Genomic DNA, 26,844 nt, shown 5'->3' with positions numbered 1-26,844 from the left:
TCCAGTGGGTACTTAGCATTACAACCTAGACAGCCCGACTTGGACTGATAAACAATAACAAGCCACTCATCCTACATACATAGACAGTTACTCACCAAGTCCAACGCTGCTGTTCTCCAGCAGGTAGCTGAGATGATCAAACATCGCTTTCTGGTTTTGACGGCTGATTCGACAGAAGTAACAAAGAAAACGACAACAGTTGGCCACCATTTTAGGAAAGGTAATTTCCTGCAAAAGAAAGTGAAATGTGATTTTTTTATTTTATTTTTTTACATTCTATATTCAACTTAAATCAAACGAATTTGGGGCATTTTTCATATTTGAATATCACTTGTATACCAGATCAGGCAATGTATGTTTTGATTAGGGCATTTGACGAGATGTAAAAAAGAACATTAGTTGTCCATGTAGACTACATACAGTGGAGACTTCAATCATGTTCCCCTCTCTCATCAACAATCTCACATGTAAGATGTACAACAAAAGGAAATAATACTGCACCTCCTATTTGCTAAATCCCACGATGAAGGGAGCTTTTATGTGTATTTTAATTAGAAAATATTATTTCACTATTCATATTCTCATACATTCTTTCTATTGTTTAATTGTTATCACTATTATTATGCAGCAGGATGGATGACTGTTTAGTACAGGGCTGCTCAGACTTTTTTACCCCAAGATCTACTTTTCAAGCAGCCAGCCTCTACTGACGACAGGGGGTTGGGGGGGGGGTGTTGTTATTAATGTTATGTGATATATTATACTATATATAAATATATATGTATTTTTAAAATGCAGACTTAGCTTTTTGTGCACTGTATTGTCTGTGCTTTTATTCTGGATCAGGCTGTGCCAAGGTGGAATTTTAAAATTACACACCACATCCTGCACTTTCTACTTTGGCTTCAGACCAGACCTTTCCCACTTGAAAAGACAAAATCTCGTCCAGTTTAACAAATTTTTCTTCGATTATTCACATACTTCTACAGTCATTGCATCTTAAAACAACAGCATTTATTTTTTAACTTTCTCCATTAATATCGAAAGTAAACATAAGCAGCACGTTTAGCTCGTCTTTGCTCTACGTTGCCAAGACTGCGAACTAAAGCAGTGGTGGTGGACGCTGTCATTATAAAACACATTGAAGGGCTGCGTAAGTACTGTAACATTTGTAATTATGAGTGTACGTCTTTAAGAGCATGGGGGACAGTAAGGTTAACTGGGAAAAACAAAGTGTGGCAGAGCAGCGGTCGTTCTTAGAGAAAGTTCCTTGTGCTGCCTTAAAGTAACTAGTGGCTTCTTTGCATATTTTACAGTAAGTATGTGAATCGTGACATTGGATGTAACATGTCCATAACATGTCATTCTTCACTCATTGAATCACATTGCAAAATGCCACAAACTGAATAGGTGTATGTTTTACTTTCAATTTGCATTGGATTTTGTTTTGCCCGCAACGCAGAATATCTCTGAAGAGATTGCATCAGCGGAGCACAATTGCGCACACGCGCAGTTTAGAGGGAACATTGGCTGATGTTTTTTTTTTTTTTTTTTTTTTTTTTGGCACGCCGTCCTGCCATCGACCAAGACTGCCTCGCGATCGACCGCGATCGACGCATTGAGCAGCCCTGGTTTAGTACATCTGCCTCAAAGTTTTGAGCACCAGGGTTCAAATATTAGCCCCACCTGTGTAATTTGCATGTTCACAATCACAATCAGCTTTATTGGTCAAGTGTGTAAAAACACACAAGGAATTTTTCTCTGGCAGTCGGTGCTGCGCTGGTATGACATTCAGAACAAAGAACAACAAAGTAAGAAAAAAGAACATGAAAAATTTCTTTTTATAGAAACTATTCCTTTTAAGAGTCACAGATGTGCAAGATGTCGTCTTCTTCATTTACAACAGGTAGGAGATAAGAGTTTGTCAATGTCCCACATTGTGTTAAGCTTCTACAAAGTCCCTTTACCCATTCACAGTTTCCGTTATAGACCAGTGCAATGACAGTGCAAAGGGAGCAGTTTAAAGTGACAAATCGTGTGATAATCCACAAAATATATTAGTAATACTAAAACTGATTGAACCAGCATTATGTGAGTGTATGTCAGAACAATGGCATGAGGCAGAAAATAGGAGGTCCCCATTATTTGTTAATATGTGCCTTGCAATTGGCTGGCAACTAGTTCCTGGTTCTCACACAACATTAGCTGGGTTAGACTACAGCACAAATTCGACACTAGTGAGGATATGTGGAAAACAAAATGGACAGATGGATATTATTATTCTAATTACATTATTATTATAATATGTTCGATGTTTCTTGGACTTTTTACCAGTGGAGTTGTTGTAAATTGCATTTGATATCAAGTCCACAATTAACAAAATTCTCAATTATCAATGTATCAGTTATTCTTTTGTCTATTAAAGCAAATAAAAAAAAGTATTATCATAGAACCACACCTAATACTGCTCAACAAACTACTTTCTTATACTCATATGAAGAGTCAAAATAAATTAAAATATATTGGACACGACTCACATCTTTGATTATAGTCTAGGCATCCCTCCATACCTTACAATCCCCTCCACTGAGTACGTTCACCATGACGTCCATGACAGTCTCATGCATCCCCAGAGCTCTCATCAAGTTGGGATGCTGGTAAAACACCTTGTTGTTCATAATATCACTGCAGAGCGAAGAGAGGAAAACACACATTCGTCCTCATTTGCAAACCGTCCCTATGTACAGATTTGTGCATGTTTGACTCTGAATGGCATGTCTATATATAGCCATCCATTTTGTGAGCCAGTTATACTCACAAGGGTCGCAGGAGTGCTGGAGCAAATCCCAGCTGTCATCGGGCAGGGTACACCCTGAATTGCTTGCCAGCCAATCCCAGGGAACATGAAGAAAGACAACAGTTGCACTTGCTATCGCACCTCGGGACAATTTAGAGTGTCCAATCAATGCATGTTTTTGGGATGTGGGAGGAAAGTTGGAGTACCTGGAGAAAACCCACACGGGAGAACATGCAAACCCTACACAGGCGGGCCCAGTTTTTGAATCCCGGTCCTCAGAACTGTGAATCTAACACTCTAACGAGTCGTGGCTCCATGTGTGTGTGTGTGTATTTTTTAGTAGACTTTCCAAGGATACAAAATTTGTTAATAGGATTAAGATTAAGAAAGTAATTAAAGTGACTTTTCCCCCTTTTTTCTATCTAGGGTTAGGACTTTTAACCTGCACACACTGGCTGAGATGGACAGATGTCCTTTTTTGGGCAAAGGAGCGCAGTTTTATGCAATTACATCTGACTGGCACAAACCCGTCAGTTAGAATGAATTCCAATTCACAAACATATGGATGGCAGAAAGCGGTTAGTGTGTTCCTCACAGTTCTGAGGACCGGGGGTTCAAATAGGAGCCCCACCCATGCGGAGTTTGCATGCTCTCTCTGTTCCTGCATGGGTTTTCTCCGAGCACCCCTGTTTCCTCCCACATCCCAAAAAACATAAATTAATTGAAGACTCTAAATTGCCTGTAGGTGTAAATGTGTGAATGGTTGTTTGTTTCTTTGTGGCCTGCAAATGCCTTGCAACCAGTTCAGTGTACCCCACCCCCTGCCTGAAGATAACTGCAATGGGCTCCAGCAATCCTGCGACTCTTATAGCAATAACCAAATCAGATATTGTATGGATGGATGGATGCATGGATGGGTGGATAACGTATGGTTTGTAGTGCAAAGAAAATTGGCCGCTACGCATGGATCATAAATCTGAGAGTGATTTTGTGTCCACGCTCAACTTGTGCAAAGAGTGAGAACATTTCTAGACATTTATTAGTGAATGTTCCTTTTTACTCAAGTAGTTATTTTAAACTGCTTACACTCCTTGAAGTATAAGTCCTGACACGCTTTGCTTAAAGGTCAGTGGACTTTCTCTGGACTTTTGCCGTAGTGGGCATTCTAATAGCTCTGAATAGACTGAATCCTTTGCACAACTGTGAGTTAAAAAAACAAGTTCTATTTCAATTGATTGTCTGTCTGCTGTCAAAGTCAACATGTTGTACTATGGTGGCTCCAACTACCGGAGAAAAATTCCTTGCATGTTGTTTACACACTTTGCCAATAAAGCTGATTCTTCTTATGAACACTTGCTTGGTTAAAAAATCCAGGGTAAAAAATTGAATAAAAAATGAAAAATTCATAAATGGAATCAGCTCAGGGCAGAATGGTGGAGCAGCTGCAGAGCAATGGCCTCACAGTTCTGAGGACTGAGGTTAAAATCCCAGCCCCACCTGTGTGGAGTTTGCATGTTCCACCTGTGCTTGTTTGTGTTTTCTCCGGGCACTCCAATTTCCTTCTACATCCCAAAAGCATGCATTAATTGGAAACTCTAAATTGCCCCTAGGTGTGGCTGTGAGTGCTACTGTGGTCTGTCTCCACGTGATGTGTTATTGGCTGGCAACCAGTTGAGGGTGTACCCTGCCTCCTGCCTGATGACAGCTGGGATTGGCTCCAGCACTACGTGACCCACATGAGAATAACCGTATTAGAAAATGAATGCAATAGCCTAAAATCAATTTTAGAAATGTCTATGGAAAAGATATTTTCTGTTTCCAATTATAAAACTTTTCTCACCCTAGGCCTCTTATCATTAGCTTCTCCTCCTCTCTTCCCATACGCACACTTAGCAATGATCTGATCTGACCAAGAGAAGCGAGCAGGTTGATGGTGTCCTCGATTGAAACTGTGTTTATTGTGTAAGTCTTGGGGAGAGCACGAACCTATACAAAGACACACACATTTACATTGAGTCAAACTATTGTCATGTCAATTACAGTATCAAGGACAAAGTTTTATCCTTTTATACTAGATTGTTTTGCAAATTACCATGCATACAGGTTTTACTTAAAATAAACATTTGACGTGTAGTTGAAGTTTAACCACGTTTATCTTCCTCTTTGTTTAGATCTCTGCTCGTTTGATAATTTTTCTCCAGATGATCCAAAGTAAAGGGAATTTGCTAAATGAGATTGTTTCAGATTGTTGAGAAAGCCCAGAGTTTGTTAACATGATAAAAGCATTTAAGATGAATATAATGGCCCATATCATTAAGAGATTTAAAAGCTACTTAAAGTAACTTAAAATCACTCCTAAAACATATAGGGAGCCCATGCAGAAATTTTAAACCAATTCAATCTCTTCCAGGTCTGTGGTCTTTGACAGCATAGGAGCTTTTGAGTTCTGCAGTAGTTGTAGATAAGAAAAGAGTAGGATATTGCGATATTTCAAATGACTGGAGATCAAAGCATTTATTAGCAGCTGTGTACTAGTCTGAGAGAGAAACAGGTGGACTCGGGCTACATTTTTAAGATGGTAAAATCTTTGATTGCAAATCTTAAAAACCTTGGTTATATTGTTGATGTGTGGGATGAAATTAAGATAATAATAATAACAATGATGATGATAATAATAATAATAATAATAGTAATAAAAGTTCCAGGTTCTTTACACAATGTGATGGTTCAAAATTTTTAGTTTTCTCAAATTTTTCTCTCTTGCTTTCAGAACAGATAACAAAACCCTATATTATGCCCTGGTTGAGTTGTGGGAAATTCACTGCCATCCATGACTTTAAATTTAAAATGCAGTTAAGGAGGGTATCAAATGGGCCTCTGTCATCAGGAGATAGCAATATACAGCTGTACGCCGTGTCTCCTGATAATGTCCCTAAGCGGAAGCATGCACAAATGAATAAATAATGTGATGTGAATGGACCCTTGGGGCACCCCATACTCAATTTTATGTGTTCTGGAAAAAAAACTTCGGTCATTAAGATCGGAGCTAAATCAATTAAAAACAGTGCTAGAGTTTTTTTGATGAAATGCTTTGATCCACTGTATTGAAGGCAATGATGAACTCCAGTAAAACCAGGACTGTGAGTTTTTGTGAATCAAAAATATACCTAATGGCATATAAAACAGTATATTGGAATAGTACAGGACATGTATGAGGGCAGCAGAGCAGTGGTGAGGTGTGCAGTAGGTGTGACGGAAAAATTCAAGGTTGAGGAGGGACTGCATTAGGGTTCAGATTTGAGCCCCTTGCTTTTTGTAATGGTAATGAACAGGCGTGACAGATGAGGTTAGACAGGAATCGCCTTGGACCGTAATGTTAGTAGATGACATTGTGATCTACACTGAAAGCAGAGAGCAGGTGGTCAAATTCATCAGAACTTTAATTTTAACTATCATAGCTATGCAGACAGTTATATTTAGTAATGTCTCCAGATGACGACAGTTCAATTGAGGTGTTAGGTCACTGCCTAAAGCATACAAATAACCAGATTTAATCTGCAGACTACCTGATTGTGAAAGCTTGGAACTCACTTTCCGTGTGAGTATTGCTGTGCTGACAATGTTTGGTTTTACCTATGCATATGAAAAGTCGTCACATTTGAAAAAAAAACATGAAGACGAACCTACATTCACAAATAACAGATGGAAGTCTCAAAGGCTCCATGAAGTTTAATTTAATGACGTATGAAACAGACGACAAAGCCATCAGCATAGAAGTCGCATTAACGGTAAAAGGCACTTTTGTTATCATTGGTGTGTAAAAGCATAATGTTATTTAAATGAATTTAGAAAGTTATTGTACTCTAAACGTGTTGGTCTTACATAAAATGCACGAATACACTTGTATTTAGTTTTAAAGATATTTTATGTCTCTTTTGGAATTACACTTTAAAATATTTGCCGTTTATGGCTCTCTCAGCCTAAAAGGTTCCTGACCCCTGGACTAGTCTGTCCAAATATCTACTGTGAAGAAAATAAGTATTTGAACATCCTGCTATATTGCTAGTTCTCCCTCCTAGAAAGCATGGAGGGGTCTGAAATTTTCATCGTAGGTGCATGTCCACTGTGAGAGAGGTAATCTAAAAAGAAAAATCCAGAAATCACAATGTATGATTATTTAATGATTTATTTGTGTGATACAGCTGGAAATAAGTATTTCAACACCTGAGAAAACCAATGTTAATATTTGAAGCCTTTGTTTGCAATTACAGAGATCAAACGTTTCCTGTTGTTGTTCACTAGGTTTGAAAGAGGGATTTTGACCCACTCCTCCACACAGATCTTCTCGAGATGAGACAAGTTTCTGGGCTGTCGCTGAGAAATATGGAGTTTCAGCTCCCTTCAAAGATTTTCTATTGGGTTTAGATCTGGAGACTGGGTAGGCCACGTCAGAACCCTGATGGGCTTCTTACGGAGCCAGTCCTTGGTTTTCCTGGCTGTGTGCTTCAGGTCATTGTCATGTTAAAAGACCCAGCCACGACCCATCTTCAATGCTCTGACTGAGGGAAAGAGGTTGTTCCCCAAAATCTCACAAAACACGGCCACCATCATCCTCTCCTTAATACAGTGCAGTTGTCCTGTCCCATGTGGAGAAAAAAAAAACCCAAAGCATGATGCTACCACACCCATGCTTCACTGTAGGGATGGGGTTCTTGGGATGGAATTCATCATTCGGATTCCTCCAAACACGGTTAGTGGAATTAAGACTAAAAAGTTCCATTTTGGTCTCATCTGACCACAAAACTTTATCCCATGACTTTATCCAAATGGTCATTGGCAAACTTAAGACGGGCCTTGACACGTGTTGGTTTAAACAGGGGAATCTTCTGTACCATGCATGAAACAACAACATCAAACCATGACGTCTTAGTGTATTACTAACAGTCACCTTGGAAACGGTGGTCCCAGCTCTTTTCAGGTCATCGATCAAGTCCTGTCATGTCGTCCTGGGCTGATTCCTCACCTTTCTAAGTATCATTGAGACCCCACAAGGTGATATCTTACATGGGGCTCCACTCCGATTGAGATTGACCATCATGTTTAGCTTCTTCCATTTTCCAATGATTGCTTCAACAGTGAACCTTTTTCCATCAAGCTGCTTGGCAATTTCTCTGTAGCCCTTTCCAGCCATGTGGAGTTGTACAATTTTGTCTCTCGTGTCTATGGACAGCTTTTTGGCTTTGGCCTTGTTACAAGTTTGTCTTACTGATTGTATGGGGTGGACAGGTGTCTTTATGCAGCTAACGACCTCACACAGGTGCATATTATTCAGGATAATACATGGAGTAGAGGTGGACTTTTAAAGACGGACTAACAGGTCTTTGAGGGTCATAATTCTAGCTGATAGACAGGTATTCAAATACTTATTTGCAGCTGTATCACAAAAATCATACATTGTAATTTCTGGATTTTTTTTAAGATTATTTCTCTCACAGTGGATATGCACATATGATGACAATTTCAGACCCCTCCTTGATTTCTAAGTGGGAGAACTTGCAATAGAGCAGGGTGTTCAAATACTTATTTTCTTCACGGTAGATACCAACCATAATTTTCCCCAATGGTATCGCATTATCTTGAAGTTCAAAAACCTTTCCCCTCTACATGCTTTAGGAAGATTTAGATCATCTACTGCTCGCTTTCATCAATGGATTGACAATAGATACCGCCATAAATTACGCTAGATTATAACAATACATCATGATGAAATAAAATGATTTGATTATATGATTATTTAGTTTTGAAATTGTATGTTTATTGACCTCTTTAAAAATGTCTGTCTCGGTCTGTGCAGTGTCAATAAATTTTGATTATGGTATTAGGTAACAACTACATAACTCGGGTATAACAACTCAGTAAGTTATTTTAAGGTCTTGAGATTCCCTAATCACACCTACGACTTTATATCTGTGGGAATGACTGGTGGACCACACCCGTAACTTTATATCTGCGGGCAAGACTGACTACACCTGAACATTTTTTTAAATGTGAGTCACTGTCGTAAGGAAATCTGTCAGGCAAATGCATCGTATTCAGACAACAGCTCTTAAAACCAGCAAGTCATTTAAGTGCAGAACTTTTTAAAAATGGTTGCAAGTCAAAAAACCAAAACTAAGTGTAAATTCCAATGACTACTAAGGAAAATGAAGACCAAACAGGACAGAACCTGTCCTCCAATGCCATCGTACTGTCGGTGCAACAGGAGAAACATGGCTCTGACAAGCTCTGGATCCTCAATGACAGACTCCTGAGCCCAGCGAACCATCGTCTCTGAAATCAACTGCTGTAAAGTACCTGAAGAGACAGATGAACAGAAATTAACAATTTTACAAGCAGATGGATTAATTTTCCAATAAACTATGAATTACAGTCATCTCTTGCTACATTGTGGTTTGTTTTGTGCATTATGGATTTTTTTCAAGGTCAGTATAGTGCAGTTACTTACCTGCACATCGTTGATGCAATCAGCTTTATAGGCTAAATAATTAAAATGTGTCAGCCATGGCTCACATAAAGTCAGGTAGGGCTGTTGCTCTTAGGAGACAAAGAGAGTAACTAAATATGTGAAATCAACACATTTGGAAAATGCACAAATTGCGTGTAAAGGACATGACTCAAAAGTAACTGTGTAAAACACAAGCCACATTATTAATACATTCACAAATACCAACATTAACATTTCAATAACAAAAACACTTTAGTCTCAAAGATCATTCTAATGAATCCTTGATACCCATAAGGTTTTTTGTTGCTTAAATTGCCAGGAACGATGCAAATGGTTAAACCAGGTGATTGCTTGTTCACAATCTTTCTGCATGGGGTTGTTCACTTCACTCAAGCAGAGCATGCCCAATAGTCAAGTAGTGTGTGGATGGTGAGCTCAAGTAGACAAATACAATGTTTTCTCCTCTCTATGTCTCTTTTGGAATTACACTTTTAGTCGAGTTTCATAAGTTGCCATTGAATTATAAATATGAAACTTGTAGATGTATACACTAATATACTAATGTATTCTTCAAATATTTCATTTACAGGAGGGGGCTTTCTGAAACATAATCCTGTGTTTACTGCAGTAAAAGGCACGGCAGTTCTTTTGAGTTGACTTTATCATTATTTTCAGTGCTTTAAAGAGATTCATTGAAAAGAGCTGCTCACTGAATTGTTTCATTCAAGTGCTTCCTCATTCAGTTATTGAACCATCCCTGAGGCTGACATTCACAGCATTCACCGAAGGATCATTGTTGTTGTTGTCACGTGTTGGACATGAGGAGAGGTGGGAAGATTTTTAAAAGAAACAATCTTTAACCTAAATTGTCACCTAACACCTGGCTTTGGGTGTGACTCGTGTACATGCATGCAGCTATCTCAGCTACCGGACATCCTTTCACTTTCCCTCACTCTAGGCTCTGGCTTTCTCATTTCACCGCAGTGGACTCTGTCACTGACACCAGCACCTGCCACCTGTGATTCTTACTCACTCATCTTACTGTTATTGTCATTTGATGAGTGGAAAGCATCTTCGAGTATATTGAGAAGCAAAATATACAGTAAGATAAATATATTTCTCATGTTCTGCCATGTAGCTCACCATTTGGTGCCTGGAGGGCGCATCTGTGTTCTCTCTCCCCTCCCCACTCCCTGTTCACACCATCTGTCATCGATTACCTCATTACTCACTCACTTACTCACTGCTTGTCTATCTTCTCGAGATCCCACTTGCAGCATGTATGATTGTCTTTGGAGGAAACCATTGTGTTGAGTGGGGTTGTGTACATGTGACGTCACACAGCAGCAACATTAAGAAAGCCTTGGTTTGAAACAGACAGACGCATTTGGGTTCCAAAGAAAATATGCACTTTTTCAAACTGTGCGCTAATTTATTTCATTTCTGTTGTGTTGAGAATTTTTAAAATATTTTTCCATGAAACATTTGGATGATAGACAAAATGCATTTCCTCTGGATTAGTACTTTAAGGGTGGTTTTATTCCAGGCTAAGGTAATACACATAAGCAGTGGCACAAAAGCGAGAGAATAGAGGCAAGGTTCAAAAACATAAAACGAGGTCCGATGACTATGAGGCAAAACTTGAAAACAAGCACAAAAGCAAGACTTGGCTATGACGGCACAGACACACTGTAACGGAGGGAAGCACCAAAGCATTCTGTTCACTGAAGTCCCGCCCCAAAATTAATCATTCCTCAGTACTTAAGTACACCTGTACATTCAGTTCACTTAAAGCCCGGGTGTCATCCCTATAAACATTCTAAAATAGATATTGAAATGAAAAATACATATAACATTATTCACTTCAATGTCTAGACGAAAAAATAACTGAGCGGAGAGCGCATCATCCATGCGTTGTTGCATGGATGATGCGTTGCAGTTGCAGAAGTGTTATTCTACAATATCCAAGTGGTCGTCATATTGGCTGCGTCCTCTGTCCGTGACGTCACCCGGACATTCCCGAATAAAAACACACGGTGCACCCTAACTATGGGAGACAAACGCGCCCCATCTGACACGGAAGCTCTTTTCGAAAAGGACAACACCACACCACCGAGTGAAGGTATGGGGCAATATTACACTATTGTTTTGAGCCCTTGGGGCAATATTACACCATTGTTTCGAGGCATATTCAGATGATATGCGATCACGGCCAAACCTCATCCCCGTCCAATCCACTTCCGCAGCGGAGATGAGCCATCGCGGCGACGCGCAGCCTTCGCAGAAGCTGTGACCACCGAATGCGGCGCCTCAGCCTGTGTGACTGATTTTCTGTGCCGTGGTGCCATATAAGGAGGAGGTGGAGCCGAGCCATGCTGATTTTAGGGGTATGTTCAAAGACGCCGCAGTACTTGTTGAACACCATTGAGCAGGGGCGCATTACTGCCTACCTGTTATTTGGAACCCACGAAGCTCTTGTCCTCTGCACCCGTGTAATCCATTTTTCACAACGAACCGGGTCCCTTGCAAACTTATGAAGACTAAATCCATTCTCCCGAGTGTTCAAGCAATGTCCAGCAATGCAATGAGCTGGGATTTTGGCTAACATGAAGGAACAACGAGCTACCTTCGCGGAGGTAAAACTAATGGAAACAAACAAGTCCACTATGGGGCGCCTATGTCCTGTACGTCACTTCCTGCTTCTTCTCGAAAACAAATCCCTCGAGAGGATTTTCAAGGCAGGAGTTACAAAAAGCTGTATACATCAAAATCATGTTTTGTGGTGAAAAAACACGAGACCATATTGGCTGTGGCTTTTTCATTAATAATATACCAAAAATCATCCATTTCATGACACTTGACCTTTAAGTCCCTTCCCGGAATGAATCACCCTTCAGTTCTTCAGTACACCATGACATTCATTTCATTAGGGTCCCTCCACTGCCAGCACAGCGTTGGCTGAGTGACAATGCTGGCGAATGACAAATGGCAAAGCAGTACGTTTAATGAAGTCCTTCACCTGCCTGCATGCTGGCTGCTCATTGGTAATTTTGCTGAAGATTCAGAAGTGACTGAAAGAACACTTCACCAGTACTGTTTGCGCCCCCACCAGACTTGCTCTCCTCACAGCGGTGCGTGGAAGCCAAGCTCAATGAATTCTTTCATAAACTGATTCACTTCAGTTCATTAATGTAAAGATTGACTCAGCAGAAAACTAAACAATACTAGTTTTCTGCTGGGTTTGTTGTGGGGGTTTATGGTGAGTGGGTGGGAACACAGATTATCATCATCGTTATTTCTATTGGCAATTTATTCTATTTGTGTGTATAGAGAATAGCTAAATGCTACTTCACCATGTTTGCATTGGACTTTGAGCTCCTCTAATTTACACGAGGAATGATTTCATATTATATTATATTATATTATATCCATTCATCCATTTTCTTAGCCACTTATCCTCACGAGGTTCACAGGAGTGCTGGAGCCTATCCCAACTGTTAACAAACAGATACAAATACAGAATACAAATGTCAACAGTATCAGGACTGGCTGTGAAAAAGGCAAAAAGTAGGGCAAAGGAGGAGACTTTCAGAGACCAAACAGATAAGCAGTCAACTGAACGTGCCATCTCCAGGTATGGTAAATAAGCCAGTGCCCTCATGAGTGTTAAGCATCGGAAGTCGGACGTCTGTTGGTTTGCTGGAAATATTTTTGTATTCCGTCTAATTTTTACAATTATAATATATAACATAGGCGGCACGATGGCACAGCTGGAAAGCATTGGCCTCACAGTTCAACCAGTTCAATCCCGGCCCTCCCTGTGTGGAGTTTGCATGTTCTCCCCGTGCCTGTGTAGCTTTCCTCCAGGCACTCCGGTTTCCTCCCACACCCCACAAACATCCAACATGAATTAGACACTAAATTTAGCTTTAACTTTATAAATGTTGATAATAGCTTATTCGTTGAGAAGAAACTTTCAAATTGGCACTCCGTGTCACAAAGGTTGGTAACCCTTGGATGCCTATTTCAAATGCTAAGCACAATGCTAACATGCAAACTCCACACAGGGGAGGCCGTATTTGAACCCGGATTTTAACAATGGATAATTTTGTCTTCAATTAAATAACCATGCATATTTTTTGACCGGACAACCTAGACAAAGGGTACGGAGGCACAGCGAGAACATTCAAACTCCACACAGGTGAGGCCAGATTTGAACTCAGGTTCTGACTTCCACCCACATTACAAAAACATGCCCATTAGTTTCTTTAGTGTGCCTCTTGTTTGGCTTTTACCACCTCTATCTTTGCCTTACATTGCATTTCAATGTATTCCTTTCTCCTCTTGTTCATTTTTTCACTATCGCACTTGTTACATAACCTCTTTCCTTGTGTGATTTCCTGTACTCTTGGGTTGCATCAGCTAGTCTTCTTCTATCCTTTCCTCTCAATAAGATTGTTGCCAAATACTCTCGTGCCTGTCTCTTCAATCACCTTGGCTGTAGTAATCCAGTATTCTGGAAGCTCCTTCTGTCCACTGAGAGTCTGTCACCTCTGTCTGTAAAGCCACACAAAACTCTTTCTTTCTCAGTTTCCACCACATGGTTATCTGCATTTGTTTTTTTTTTACTCTTCCTCTTCACCACCAGACATCTCACACACCACCATCCTAAGATATCGAGCCACACTCATGTCTATCACTACCTTATAATCAGTAATATCCTTCAGATTACATTGTCTGCACAAAATATAGTACACCTGCGTGGTTCTACCTCTGCTCTTGTAGGAAACCCAATGTTATTGCCTCTTCTGGGGGAAAATGTGTTCACTACAGCCATTTCCATCATTTTTACAAAGGTTAGGGTCAAGTGTTCACCATCTATCCTTCCAAATTCCTTTCCTGGATGCCGTACTTACCCAATACTTCTTCATTACACCTAACTTCACCAACATGTCCATGACAATCTGCACCAATCCCGACGCTCTCTCTGGGACGTTCAAAACTACTTTGGTTACCTCCTTCCAGAATTTCTCTTTCTTCGTACATGAGGGAGATAGCCACTAATATTGTGTAAACGAGGCTTTCATGATGTGTAGTGTCTGATGTGCTCATAGCCTCAGCCTACACCATGCAAAACTTCAGTGAAGACAACTCACAGTCAACTGGGTGAGTGAAATAATAAAATGTCTATGCCAACATTGAGACACCTCACAAAGTAAATGTTAGGTTGAACTTTTGTTCTGATGGTTTTTAGCATCTATTTTAGTCTTCAAACCAATGTATGCACAATGACAAAAAAAAAAAAGGCTGAATATTAGGCTAAAACTTCCCTGTAGTAACTTTCCATCATATTAAAATTGGGACACAACTCACGTAAACATCTCACTATGTCACAAACACTAATCTTGTGCTTCATCGGTAGGTAGGGAAAGGAATTGGGGTTTCATATGATTTGGTTTTTTTTTTAAATCACCTGTGTTGTGTAAAGTTACTTTTCGTGACAAAATGCTTATCCATTCTGGTGCATACCTGTCAAAATAAAATGCTACAAGCTTAAAACATGAAGTCAAGTTAAAACATGCACATATATACCATTTGATGTGGTGAAAAAGAATAAAGAGCAAGATATATAGCAGTACTAAAATACCTGTAACTAATCAACAATGCTTTATGTAACTTTTAGCTGATACATTAATTAATTATTATGAAGTCAATTGGGTTCAATCTCCATCCATTTTCCTGTCATAGTTCCAAAGTTCAGAGACCCCACATTCAAATATAAGCTCTGTGCTTTCCTCTTGTCTTTCTGCCTAAGAATCCACTTACCACCTCTTCTTCAGCTTCAGGTTAACGGTGCCAGGGGTGGGCATTGTTAAGCCAGGCCATGACTGATCTTGAATGAAATTCTTCAGATGAAACCTCATATTTGTTTGGCAAAGTTTAAAGACAGATGCCTTTCTGTCACAATCCTTTGCATTTATCCAGGCTTGGGACCAGCCAACAATTTGCACTGCTATGTGCCCCCCACTTAGCTGCATTTAAAGAAAAGATAGCATATTTCGATAGTTGAGCAAATTTCACCCCTCCTCAAGCCATCAGCTGATCGTGGTGAAGGGGGTTGTGTGTTGTCCTAGGAGCTAAATTATCTGGGGCTTTACACTCCTCTGGAGGTGGGGGTGGTAGGCGAGTGGCTGATGGCTGGGCCTGAACCCATGGGGCTCAGCCGATCACAGACCAAAAGGGTAACATGGCTCCCTCTTCCCATGGGCCCACCATCTGTGAAAGGGGCCTTAGGGGTCGTGGGCAATATGAGCAGGGCAGTAGCCAAAGGCGGGGACCTTGGCGACCTGATCTGCGGCTACAGAAACTAGCTCAAGGGACATGGAATGTCTCCACTCTGGCACCGAAGGAACCCGAGCTCCTGCGTGAGGTTGAAAAGTTCCGACTATATATCATTGGCTTCGCCTTTATGCAGCGATTGGTACTGGTACCAGTCTTCTTGAGAGGGGTCGGATTCTGATCCACTCTGGAGTTGCCCAAGGTGAGAGGCACAAAGTAGGTGAGGGTATACTTATTGCCCTGTGTTTCAGCAGCTGTACATTAAGGTTCACCCCAGTGGATGAGAGGAGAGCCTCCCTCTAGCTTCAGGTGGAGGGACATGTCATGAATGTTGTTTTTTCCTATGCACCAAACAACAGTTCAGAGTACCCACCCTTTTTGTAGTCCTTAGAAGGAGTGCTGGAGAGGCCTCCCTGTGGAGATTCCATCATTCTGCTGGGGGACTTCAATGCCCACGTGAGCAATGACTGTGAAAACTTTAAGGACGTGATCAGGAAGAACGGCCCCTTGATCAGAACCCGAGTGGTGTTCTGTTACTAGACTTCTGTGCTCTTCACGGATTGTCCATAACGAACACCATGTTCGGGCATAAGGGGGTCCACATGTACACCTGGCACCAGGACAACCTAGGTTGCAGTTCGATGATCAAATTTATGGTTGTGTCATTGGACATGGGGCTGCATGTCATAGACAGGGTTATTGATCATCACCTGGTGGTGAATTGGCTCCGGTGGTGGGGAAAGATGCCGGTCTGACGTGGCAGGCCCAAATGTATTGTGAGGGCCTGCTGGGAATGGTTGTCAGACTCCCCTGTCAGAAGGAATTTTAACAGTCCCCGCCCCCAAAAAAACTTTGCTCTAATTCTGGGAGAGTTGGGGGACATTGAGTCCGAGTGGACATTGTTCCATGACTCCATTGCTAAGGAGGCCGATCGGAGTTGTACTATATTGGAGTCGGTGCCTGTTGTGGCGGTAACCCCCAAACATTTTGGCGTACACCAACTATGAAGGATGCCGTCAAGCTGAAGAAGGAGTCCTATCGGGTAATTCTGGCCTGTGGGACTCCCGAGGCACCTGATATCTGGACAAGTGGAATGCAGCTTTTGTGGTCACTGAGGAACAAAACCGGGCATGGGAGGAGTTTGATGATCCCATGGAGAACAATTTCAAGATTGCTTCAAGGAAATCCTGGTTCACTATCCGACGCCTCAGGAGGAAGAAGCAGTGCATCGTCAACACTATGTATAGTGAGGATGAGGCACTGCTGACCTCAACTCGGGATATTGTGAATCGGTGAGGAAAATACTTTGAAGACCTCCTCAATTGTGCCTTTGTATGAGGAAGCAGAGTGTGGGTTCTTTGAAGCAGGCTCTTCTATATCTGGGGTTGAATTCACCAAGGTGGTAAAAAAAGCTCCTTGTGGCCGGTGATTCACCCACAGGTCCTAAATGCGCTGGATGTTGTGAAGCTGTCCCTGTCGATACACCTCTGCAACCCGTTGACATCAGGGAGAGTGCCTCTGGATTGGCAGACTGGTGTGGTTGTACCCCTTTTTAACAAAAAATAGCAAAATGTACAATGTTCAAGCCTGTGTGTTTGAGCCAGAACACACACAGGCGGAACTTGACGTGTTGGAGAGGGGGTGTGGCACTGATGATGAACAATAATACCATTATATGGAGCGTGGAGATTTGTTTGAGGCTTTTCTGAGGAGTTGGTTTAGATGTAGAGAATTTACAGCAGCGATGGCCAGACTATTTTTACCCTAAGATGGCGTTTTCAAGTAGCCAGCCTCTCGCAATCGACCCGCAGCGGCAGTGGGGGGAGGGCGGGATGGGAGGATCAGTGCATGCGCGCATTGCCAGTAAGTGCTGTGTGCTAAGAGCCCATAATGCGAGTATAACAGTGAGTCAATGCTCCGTGTTATTACTACTCCCGTCATTGAGCAAACAAAACAAAAATAACAATGTACACTGTTCAAGCGTTTGAACCAGAATACACACAGGCGGAACATGACGTGTTGGAGAGGGGGCGTGACGCTGATGTAGGCACATAATACAGACCTTGGAGATGTTCCACACAAGCTTGTTTCGAATGACTGGTGTTGGTGTTCTCTTTGTGTCCTAATGCCAACTGTGGCGGAATGCCAGTGTTGTCATGAGTTTGAATAGGTCGAACAAAAAATGAAGCATACAGGAATGAACTTGGATCACGATCAACATGTCTGCATAACTTAGATACTAGATAATAGATGTGAATTGTTTGTTTGGTCGAAGATGTGTCACATATCAATTCACTTATGATCCATGGCAATTTGATGAAAGAGACCAGAAAGGGTAACATGGCTCCCCCTTCCCATGGGCTCACCACCTGTGAGAGGGGCCATAGGGGTGGGGTGCGATGTGAGCTGGGCGTTGGCCAAAGGTGATCCAATCCTCAGCAACAGAAACTAGTTCTAGGGACATGGAATGTCACTTCTTTGGCAGGGAAGGAGCTCGGGTTCGTGTGTGAGGTCGAGAGGTTCACACTAGATATACTTGGACTTGCCTCTACGCACTCTGGAGTTGCCTACGTGGAACCCCGGAACACTAGGCAGCAGCTTCATTGATCATGCTTCGGCAGGGGCAACGTCGCGAAGCAGACGATGCTATCAAATTCCGCATTCAAGCAGCAGAGAGTCGGTGAGTGTCAACTAGACTGGGGCTGGCTCGAATCGGTCACTTCTTCAGATTACGCTAAGCGCAAGTGGACGTACCTGCACGGCTACTGCGTTCATAGATTCCGGGTCAGACTCAAATCTGCTAAATCCGCGTGTAGTCGACTTGTTAGACTCAGAGACATTCCAGACACAATGACTACACAACGCTTATGTGGCTAATGGGAAATTCTTGTGCCGAGCAATCCCTGAACATGACTTTTCCGGACGCACATACTGAATACATAAATTTTCACGTTTTTGACTCCCGAAACAGTGACGCTATTCTGGGCAACCCATGGCTCAAAAGACCAAATCCACACATCGATTGGTCCACCGGCCAAATCAAAGCATGGGGCGCAGAGTGCAGTGCGGCGTGCTTCAGGGCTCCAGAAGTGGGGAATCCGCAGTTCACCCCAGTACAGCTGAGGGAGCCACAACCAGAATCGGACCTGTCACTAGTTCAGTCTTGCAACTGGGACTTAAAAGAAGTCTTTTCGTTTTGAAAAGGGCAAGTCCCTTCCGCCTCACCGTCATTATCACTGCTGCTCTCGTGGACTGCCTGCCTGGTGACTGACTCTGGACTGAATTAAGGTATTTCCCCGAACTGCCTCCATGTTTCCCGAGTCGTGCATTTAGGTCCAACTCTGCGTTGTGGTCATGACATTGTCTGCTGTTATAGCTATCTGAAAAAGACTAATTGAAGTTCAAATCAGACGAGTTATTTTCTTCAGATTTTGAAAAGTACGTTTCTTGTATTAAAAAGACACCCATTTTTAATTTCATGATATAATCCATAATTCTAATTCTCTTTCTCTATTATTGAATCTCCTTTACATTCCATCCATCCATCCATCCATCCATTTTCTTTGCTGCTTATCCTCACAGGGGTCACAGGAGTGTTGGATCCTATCCCAGCTGTCATCAGGCAGGAGGCAGGGTACACCCTGAACTGGTTGCCAGCCAATTACAGGGGATATGGAGACAGACAATAGTCGCATTCACAATCACACCTTAGGGCAATTTAGAGTGTCCAATGAATGCATGTTTTGCATGGGATGTGTGAGGAAACCAGAGTACCCAGAGAAAACCCACGCCAGCACGGGGAAAACCTTCAAACTACCCACAGGCAAGGCCATGACTGAACCCAGGTCCTCAGCATTGTGAGGCCAACGCTTTATTGCTCCACCACCATCCCACCCTATTTACATTCCATGAGATAAAAGTTATACTTGACATAGCAGTCATGTCAAACATGCTGACTTATCGAATAAGTAGTTTGTACCTCCATGACAGTCTGGTTTGATGTGTAAAGGATATCATCACATGGCCTCATGAACACTTCAAAAAAAACCCATCCATCCATCCATTTTATCAGCTGCTTATCCTCACAAGGATCACAGGAGTGCTGGAGCCTATCCCACCTGTCAGTGGGCAGGAGGCAGGGTACACCCTGAACTGGTTGCCAGCCAATCGCAGGGGACATCGAGACATACAGCAGAACTCACAATCACACATAGGTGCAATTTAGAGTGTCCAATTAATGTTGCATGTTTTTGGGATGTGGGAGGAAACTTGAGTGCCCGGATGAAACCCACGCAGGCACGGGAAGAACACGCAAACTCCACACAGGCAGGTCTGGGATTGAACCTGGGACCTCAGAACTGTGAGGCCAAGGCTTTCCAGCTGGTCCACTGGGCCGCCACTTGAAAAAAAAAACAATGTTAGTAAATATACTTTGGCGCTACCTCCATAAGTAGAACTTAAAGCTCTACGATGCACAGTAACACTCTGCTGGCTTTTCTGGCCCCAAGCTCATTAGATGGACTGATGCAAAGTGGAAATGTATTCTGTAGGCCGAAGAATCCTTATTTCAAATTGGTTTTGGAAGTTGTGGACATCATGTCCTCCGAGCTAAAGAGGAAAAGAACCATCCGGACTGTTCAGTACGCAAAGTTCGAAACCCAGTACCTGTGATGGGATGGGGCTGTGTTAGTCCCAATGGCATGGGCAACTTACACATCTGTGAAGGCATCATTAATTAATGAAAGGTACATACAGGTTTTGGAGAAAAATATTTGGAGAATTCAGGTTGGCGCCCACAAGCGTGGCTGCCTTCAGTATATGCTGGTTTTGTTTACGTTTGTTTGTTTTTCAGTCGTCTGTGGACCCAAGCACACAAGAAAGGATATGCTTACCATCAGAGAGTCTTTTCCGGACTTTTTTTCAACAACTCTTGCCCATTCGCTGAATCTTTTTCCAGAGTTACCTGTTGGCGGTCTCTACGGAGCGTCGCGTCAAAGAGGGCGCAGAGGCTCATTAGCCGGTACACAAGCTCCGGCTTCCCTCCTTTATCAACAGCCACCAGAGGAACCCATGCAGCTTGGCTGCTTGAGGCTCCCCCGGCTCCTCCACCCCCACCCCTTACACTCTGATGAATGTCTTCATCGTCAAAGGGAAAGGTGGTGTTTTTACTGTGGGCTGTTGGGTCACACCGTGGCTCAGTGCCACGCCAAAGCTAAGAGCCACTCTGACAATACTCCAATATAGGTGAGTCTCAATCTCATAGAAAAACACCTGGTCCAGACGCTACCTCAGGTCACACAAGACGCTGCGGGTTAATTAGTCCAGACAGCCACCTTCACAGACTAAGGCTCAGAGGACAACATTTTGAACACCCTCCTAATCAAGCGTATGGGTCTCTGAACCTTTTAGATTCAGCATAAGCCGCCAATGGAACTTTCTTGGGCAAAATAACACATCGTATCCAAACTCTCACGCTGACATTTCTTGATATTGTGGAGGGAAGGTCACAATGGAAGACCCGGACCTGAAGCTAGTGCCCTCATGTTATCATGACCTTAAGGAAGTGTTTTCCAAGGCCAAAGCCAAATATCTTTCTCTACATAGACGCTATGACTGCGCCATTAACTTGTTGCCCGGTACCTCAACCCCCAGAGAAGACTGTTTTCTCTCTCAGGCCCACAACACCAAGTCATGAGGCTGTACATGGATGTGTCGCTGGGAGCTGGACTCTTCGCCCCGCGTCATACTTGGCAGAGGTGGGGTTCTTTTTCGTGGAGAAAAAAGGACAAGACCCTTCGATCCTGTATTGACTACCACTGACTCAACAGCATGACCATTAAAAACAGGTACCCTCTCCCCCTCATTTTCACCACCTTTGATCTCCTGGAGGGCACCAAGTTATTCACCAAACTGTACTTAAGAAATGCAAATCACGTTGGCCGGATTAGAGAGTGGAATGAGTGGTAAATGGCATTCAACATGCCCACTGGACGTTATGAACACAAGGTGGTGCCGTTTGGGCTCATGAACAGCCTGGCAGTGTTTCAAACATTTGTCAACGATGTATTACATGATATGCTCAATGTTTATGCATTTTTGTGACTCTAGATGACATCATGATATTTTTCCCCCGGACGAAAAGACCCATATAAGACATGTTTGAGTTGTGTTGCAGCAGCTCTGGCTTAGTAACCTTTATGTTAAGGCAGAGAAGTGTCAATTTCACCGATCCTCTGTATCATTCCTGGGATTCGTTTTGGCAGAGGGGTAGATCTGAATGTATCCTGGCAAGATAGAAGCCATGTCCAACTGGCCCCACTCCCACGTCTCACAAAGACATTCGGACGTTTCTAGGGTTTTCCAATTATTACCGTAAATTCATCAGGTACATCAGTAACATACCCTCGCCCTTGCTCAGTCTAACTTGTCTGCACAGGTAGTGTACCTGGGACCTGGCCTGTGAGCTCACCTTTCAGAAATTAAAGACTAGCTTCATCACAGCTCCTATCCTTGTCATACCAGATCCTAATCATCAGTTTGTAGTCGAGGTCAATGCTTCAGATTCCAGGGTTGGGCGGTTCTTTCGCAGAGAAACCCTAAAGACAGGAGATTACATCCTTGCATATCCCAAAAAAATCTGGAATATTTTAAATTAGCTGAAAGGCTCAATGCTAGACAAGCGAGATGGGCCCTCTTCTTCACCCGGTTCAAGTTCATCTTGACATATTGGCAGGGGGCCAAGAACAGCAAACCTAATCCCTCAAGATGGACCGAACTGATCTCATTCCCATACTGTCAGAATCATGTTTCCTCTCCACTTTTACATGGGAAATAAAGACACATGTCAAAGAGGCACGAAGGGATACCCATAGTCCCAAGTGATATCCAGACAATAGGCCCTTTGTCGTGCCCCCCTTAAGGGGTAGAGTAAAACATTGGCCCCACACGAACAAAACTGTTTGTTACCCAGGCATAGCGAAAATCCAACCCCTAATCGAGCAACGTTTCTGGTGGCCCAACATCCAAATAGACATGAAAGATTGTCAGCGTGTTTCCAGTATGTGCCGCTGACAAAACCTCCCGACAAAATCTGTCGGGGGGGTTGCCACCTCTCTCCATCCCTCTTCGCCATTTGTCTCACATCACTTTGTGACTGAGCTGCTGGCATCGCATCCTGAAATTCAATGTTTTCCGGATACATGAGTTTCCTAATAATATTGTGATCGATAAGGGCCCCCAATTTATCTCGCAGTTTTAGAAGGAATTATATTCATTGATTGGGGCCTCTGTCAGTATGTCTTCTGGTTTCCATCCATTGCACTGTCAGGGTAGGGGGTAGAGTATCTTGTGGAATGGGAGGGCTACGGTCCTGAGAAACTGTTATAGATCCCTCTTTGGTTTCTTGTCATCCACGCGCTCATCAGGGATTTCCATGGGCCGTCCAGAGCTGGCTGTTAGGAGGAGGGTACTATCAGGGGCTATCTCTGACAGTAGACACTGATGTTAATACATGAGGGAAATTCACATGGCAAGTAAAATAAAGAATCAAGAAAAGCGACTCCAAAAACGGGCTGATCTGTGTGGTGAGCTTAGTGACGTCCATGCACCGTTTCTCATTGACATAGAAGCATAACAGGGGCCTTTTGTTTATTCCATCAGCTCTGTGATCCTCCCGGTGAACATGGAAGCCGTGTAGCTCCATCAGTAATGTGTTCGCACAGCCAACTCTCAGTGAAGCACAGGGCGGCGGAACATCCAAAGTCTTAGCAGGTCCTTGCCAGGAGATGAAGCTCGTCTATTTTGTTGGGAATGGAGCCTAGATTTGTGAAGTGAATTGACGGGAGTGCCAATCTGTGTCCTCTCCTGTGGAATTTCTCTTGGATTCTGCCTTTCGTCTCCCATGGCCGACTCCCCCTCGACACTCAGTAGACCACAATATTGTCGCCGTCGCTTATTCGGTAAGTAACTTGGGGAAAAAGACTCAGCAAATTTGCAAGAGTTGTTGAAAAAAGTCCAGGAAACACGCTCTGGTGCTTTGCAAGTCATGTCTTGTGAACTTGAGTCCAGAGAGGATTGAAAACCACAAAAACATAAACAAAACTAGGTAGCAACATACTGAGGCTACCGTGTGAGTAGGCACCATATTAGTGATTCAGAGTTTTGCTTTCCAAAATATTTTAATCCTCTTATTTCAAGACTTTTGTAATGGCAGCTCTGTGAATGAAAAAGTAAATTCCTAAAGACGTCTGTAAATTAATAAACATTCATCGACACACCCCCACCCCCCAAAGAGTCTCTGGTAGTGCTGAAATAAACCAGGGAGAACCTCCCGGACCCGAGTACTCCTTTTTTTTTTTTTTTTTTTTTTTTGGGGGGGGGGTGTTTGGTGGAGATACAGGAGGAACTCAAACATTTAGGGTTGATAAAGAAGTTCCTACAAAGGTTCCTGTGATGGGAAAGCCCCTAAGCAAAACCATGTCATCGAATGAGAGCATAGTATGGTATAAAGATTTGATTATTTTGAGGGTTTGCATTTAAAAATGGGGAGGCGGTGAGGGGGGGGGGCTCCTACTTGCTGGTGGAGATTTTAAGATAGATGGAACTTACTAGGGTTTCTGTCTCTTTTTTTCTTTGCCAGGTTGATCATCTTGTTCTTCAGGACAGACACGTTTTCAACTAATGACATCAGTCGACTTCGAATGGTAAAATTACTCTCCCCATCTAAAGCGCCATCTTCAGTTAACTCTATACCCGAGGGAACAGAGATATTTCAGTTAGTAAATATAGAGGTTGCACAGACCAGTCAATATAACGATTAGTCTACAATCCTTTGCGTGCTATGTCGACTAATCACTTCATTTCCTTTCGGCTTGTCAAGTTAGGGGTTTCCACAGTGTGTCATCTTTTTCCATGTAACCCTATCTCCTGCATCTTCCTCTCAAACACCAAGTGCCTTCATGTCTTCCATCACAACATTCATCAAGCTTCTCTTTGGTCTTCCTCTCGTTCTTTTTTCCTGGCAGTTCCATCCTCAGTATCCTTATACGTGTTTTTTTTTCTACCCTTCTTCTTCTCGTACCAATACACTCCCTCTGTTGGCTCTGGACATGTCCAAACCATCAAAGTCTGTCTCTCGAACCTTCTATCTCCAAAACATCAAACATTGCCAGTCCCTCTAATGACTAATCCAATCTACCTGCTCATTCCGAGAGATAACCTCAAAATCTTTATTTCTACCACCTCCAGTTATGATGACTGTTGTCTCTTTAGTGCCACCGTATCTAATCCGTACATCATTGCTGGCCTCACCACTGTTGTATAAACTTTGCCCTTCATCCGAGCAGAGACTTTTCTGTCACTAGACACACCAGACACCTTCCGCCAGCTGTTTCAACCTGCTTCGACCAGTTTCTTCAGTTCCTTACCACAGTCACCACTGCTATGGATTATTGACCCCAAGTCGTCCACCCTTGCTATGCTTTCTCCCTGGAGCTTCAGTCTTCCTCCACCACCCCTCTCATTCACGCACATATATTTTGATTTGCGTTGACTAATCTACATTCCTCTCCTTTCCAGTGGATGCCTCCATCTTTCCAATTAATCCTCCACCTGCTCCCTGCTTTCACTGCAGATCACAATATCATCTGCGAACATCATGGTCCAAGGGAATTCCAGTCTAACCTCATCTGTCAACCTATCCATTACCACAGCAAACAGGAAGGAGCCAGAGCTGACGCTCTCTGAGGATCCCTGATGAAGTCCCACTTCCACCTTAAATTCTTCTGTCACACCAACGGCACACGTCATCACTGTTCTGGTGCCCTCATATATGTCCTGTACTATTCTGACATTTCTCCGCCATGCCAGACGTACGCATGCAGTACCACAGGTCCTCTCTTGGTACTCTGTCACAGGCTTTCTCTAGATCCATAAAGATACAATGTAGAGCTTTCTGACCTTCTCTTTATTTTTCCACTAGCATCCTCAAGGTCTGTAGTACTTTTTCTAGGCATGAAACCATACTGCTACTCACAAATATTTACTTCTGTCCTGAGTCTAACCTCCACTACTCCTTCCTATTGTTTAACTTTATTCTTCTATAGTTCCCACAACTCTGCAAACTGCCTTTGTTCTTAAAAATGAACAAGCACACTTTCCCTGCATTCTTCAGGCATCTTCTTGCCCACTAGTTTTCAGTTGAATAAATTTGTCAGAAACTCCACAGCCACCTTTCCAAATTTCTACCATACCTCCACAGGTATGTTAGTGCCTTTCTGACTTCCTTCTTACTAATCAATGCCACTTCATGGTCCTTCACAATTGGCTCTTTTACTCTTCCATCTCTCTCATTTTCTTCATTCATCCCACTTCTCAAATTATTCTTTCCATCTACTCTGTTCACTCCTGGAACCAGTCAACAGATTTCCATCACTAGCCTCAATCACCCTTTATCTGCTGCACAGCTTTCCCATTTCTATCCCTCTGTTTGGACAGCCTGTAGAGATAATTTTCTCCGTCTTTTGTGTCCAACCTGGTGTACATGTTGTTGTATGCTTCTTGTTTAGCCTTCACCACCTCGACCTTTTCCCTATGTTGCATCTCAATGTATTCCTTCCAGTCTATCGAGAGCTTGTCTCACCTCTTTCTCAAAGGCCATACAACATTTTTCCTTTCTCAGCTTCCATGACATGGTTCTCTGCTCTACCTTTCTCTTCTTATTTTCCCTCCACTACCAGAGTCATCCTACACACCACCATCGTATGCTGTCGAGCTACACTGTCCCCTACTACTACCTTACAGTCAGTAACCTCCTTCAGATGACATCATCTGCAATCAACCCACATTGATGCTCTTTTGTTCTCATCTGTATCTTCTGTGTTAATTAAGTTTATGAACTGTCCATTTTTTAGTGAATATAAAGGATTGCAAAACAATCCCTCCTCGTGCTTTTTAACTACATTATTGATTGATTCAATCTCAACTATATCAGGAGAGATTAGTCCACATTAAAATGATTTTCAACACAGTCAGGGGAAAAAAAAAACCCATGCATGTCATGTCAAAGTAATACAAACCCCCTAGTAACTATACAGTGTCCAGTAATAATTTTGGAACACAAATGACATAATTGTTACTTCCCCTGTTATGCTTTCTGTGATGATGATTAAAAGGCTTTTATAGAGCAAATGTTCTGTAATAGTGT

General features: G+C 42.6%; 1 protein-coding gene and 1 long non-coding RNA gene across 2 annotated transcripts in view; one reads left to right on the top strand and one right to left on the bottom strand.

Annotated features, from left to right (window-relative positions):
- Positions 1-26,844, bottom strand: part of ryr2a (ryanodine receptor 2a (cardiac)) — a 407,989-nt gene that overhangs the window by 277,106 nt on the left and 104,039 nt on the right. The window contains 5 exon segments of the mRNA XM_061810997.1: positions 96-228; positions 2,571-2,685; positions 4,638-4,783; positions 9,024-9,151; positions 24,249-24,386. Coding sequence (XP_061666981.1) covers positions 96-228; positions 2,571-2,685; positions 4,638-4,783; positions 9,024-9,151; positions 24,249-24,386 — 660 coding nt within the window.
- On the top strand, positions 121-26,732 carry LOC133495930 (uncharacterized). Its single transcript, XR_009793687.1, has 3 exons — positions 121-220; positions 11,549-11,689; positions 24,280-26,732. It is a non-coding gene; the product is annotated as an uncharacterized LOC133495930 (long non-coding RNA).

This window comes from Syngnathoides biaculeatus, chromosome 22, assembly GCF_019802595.1.
Source record: "Syngnathoides biaculeatus isolate LvHL_M chromosome 22, ASM1980259v1, whole genome shotgun sequence".
NCBI lineage: Eukaryota > Metazoa > Chordata > Actinopteri > Syngnathiformes > Syngnathidae > Syngnathoides > Syngnathoides biaculeatus.
This window is presented reverse-complemented; position numbering and strand designations above follow the sequence as displayed.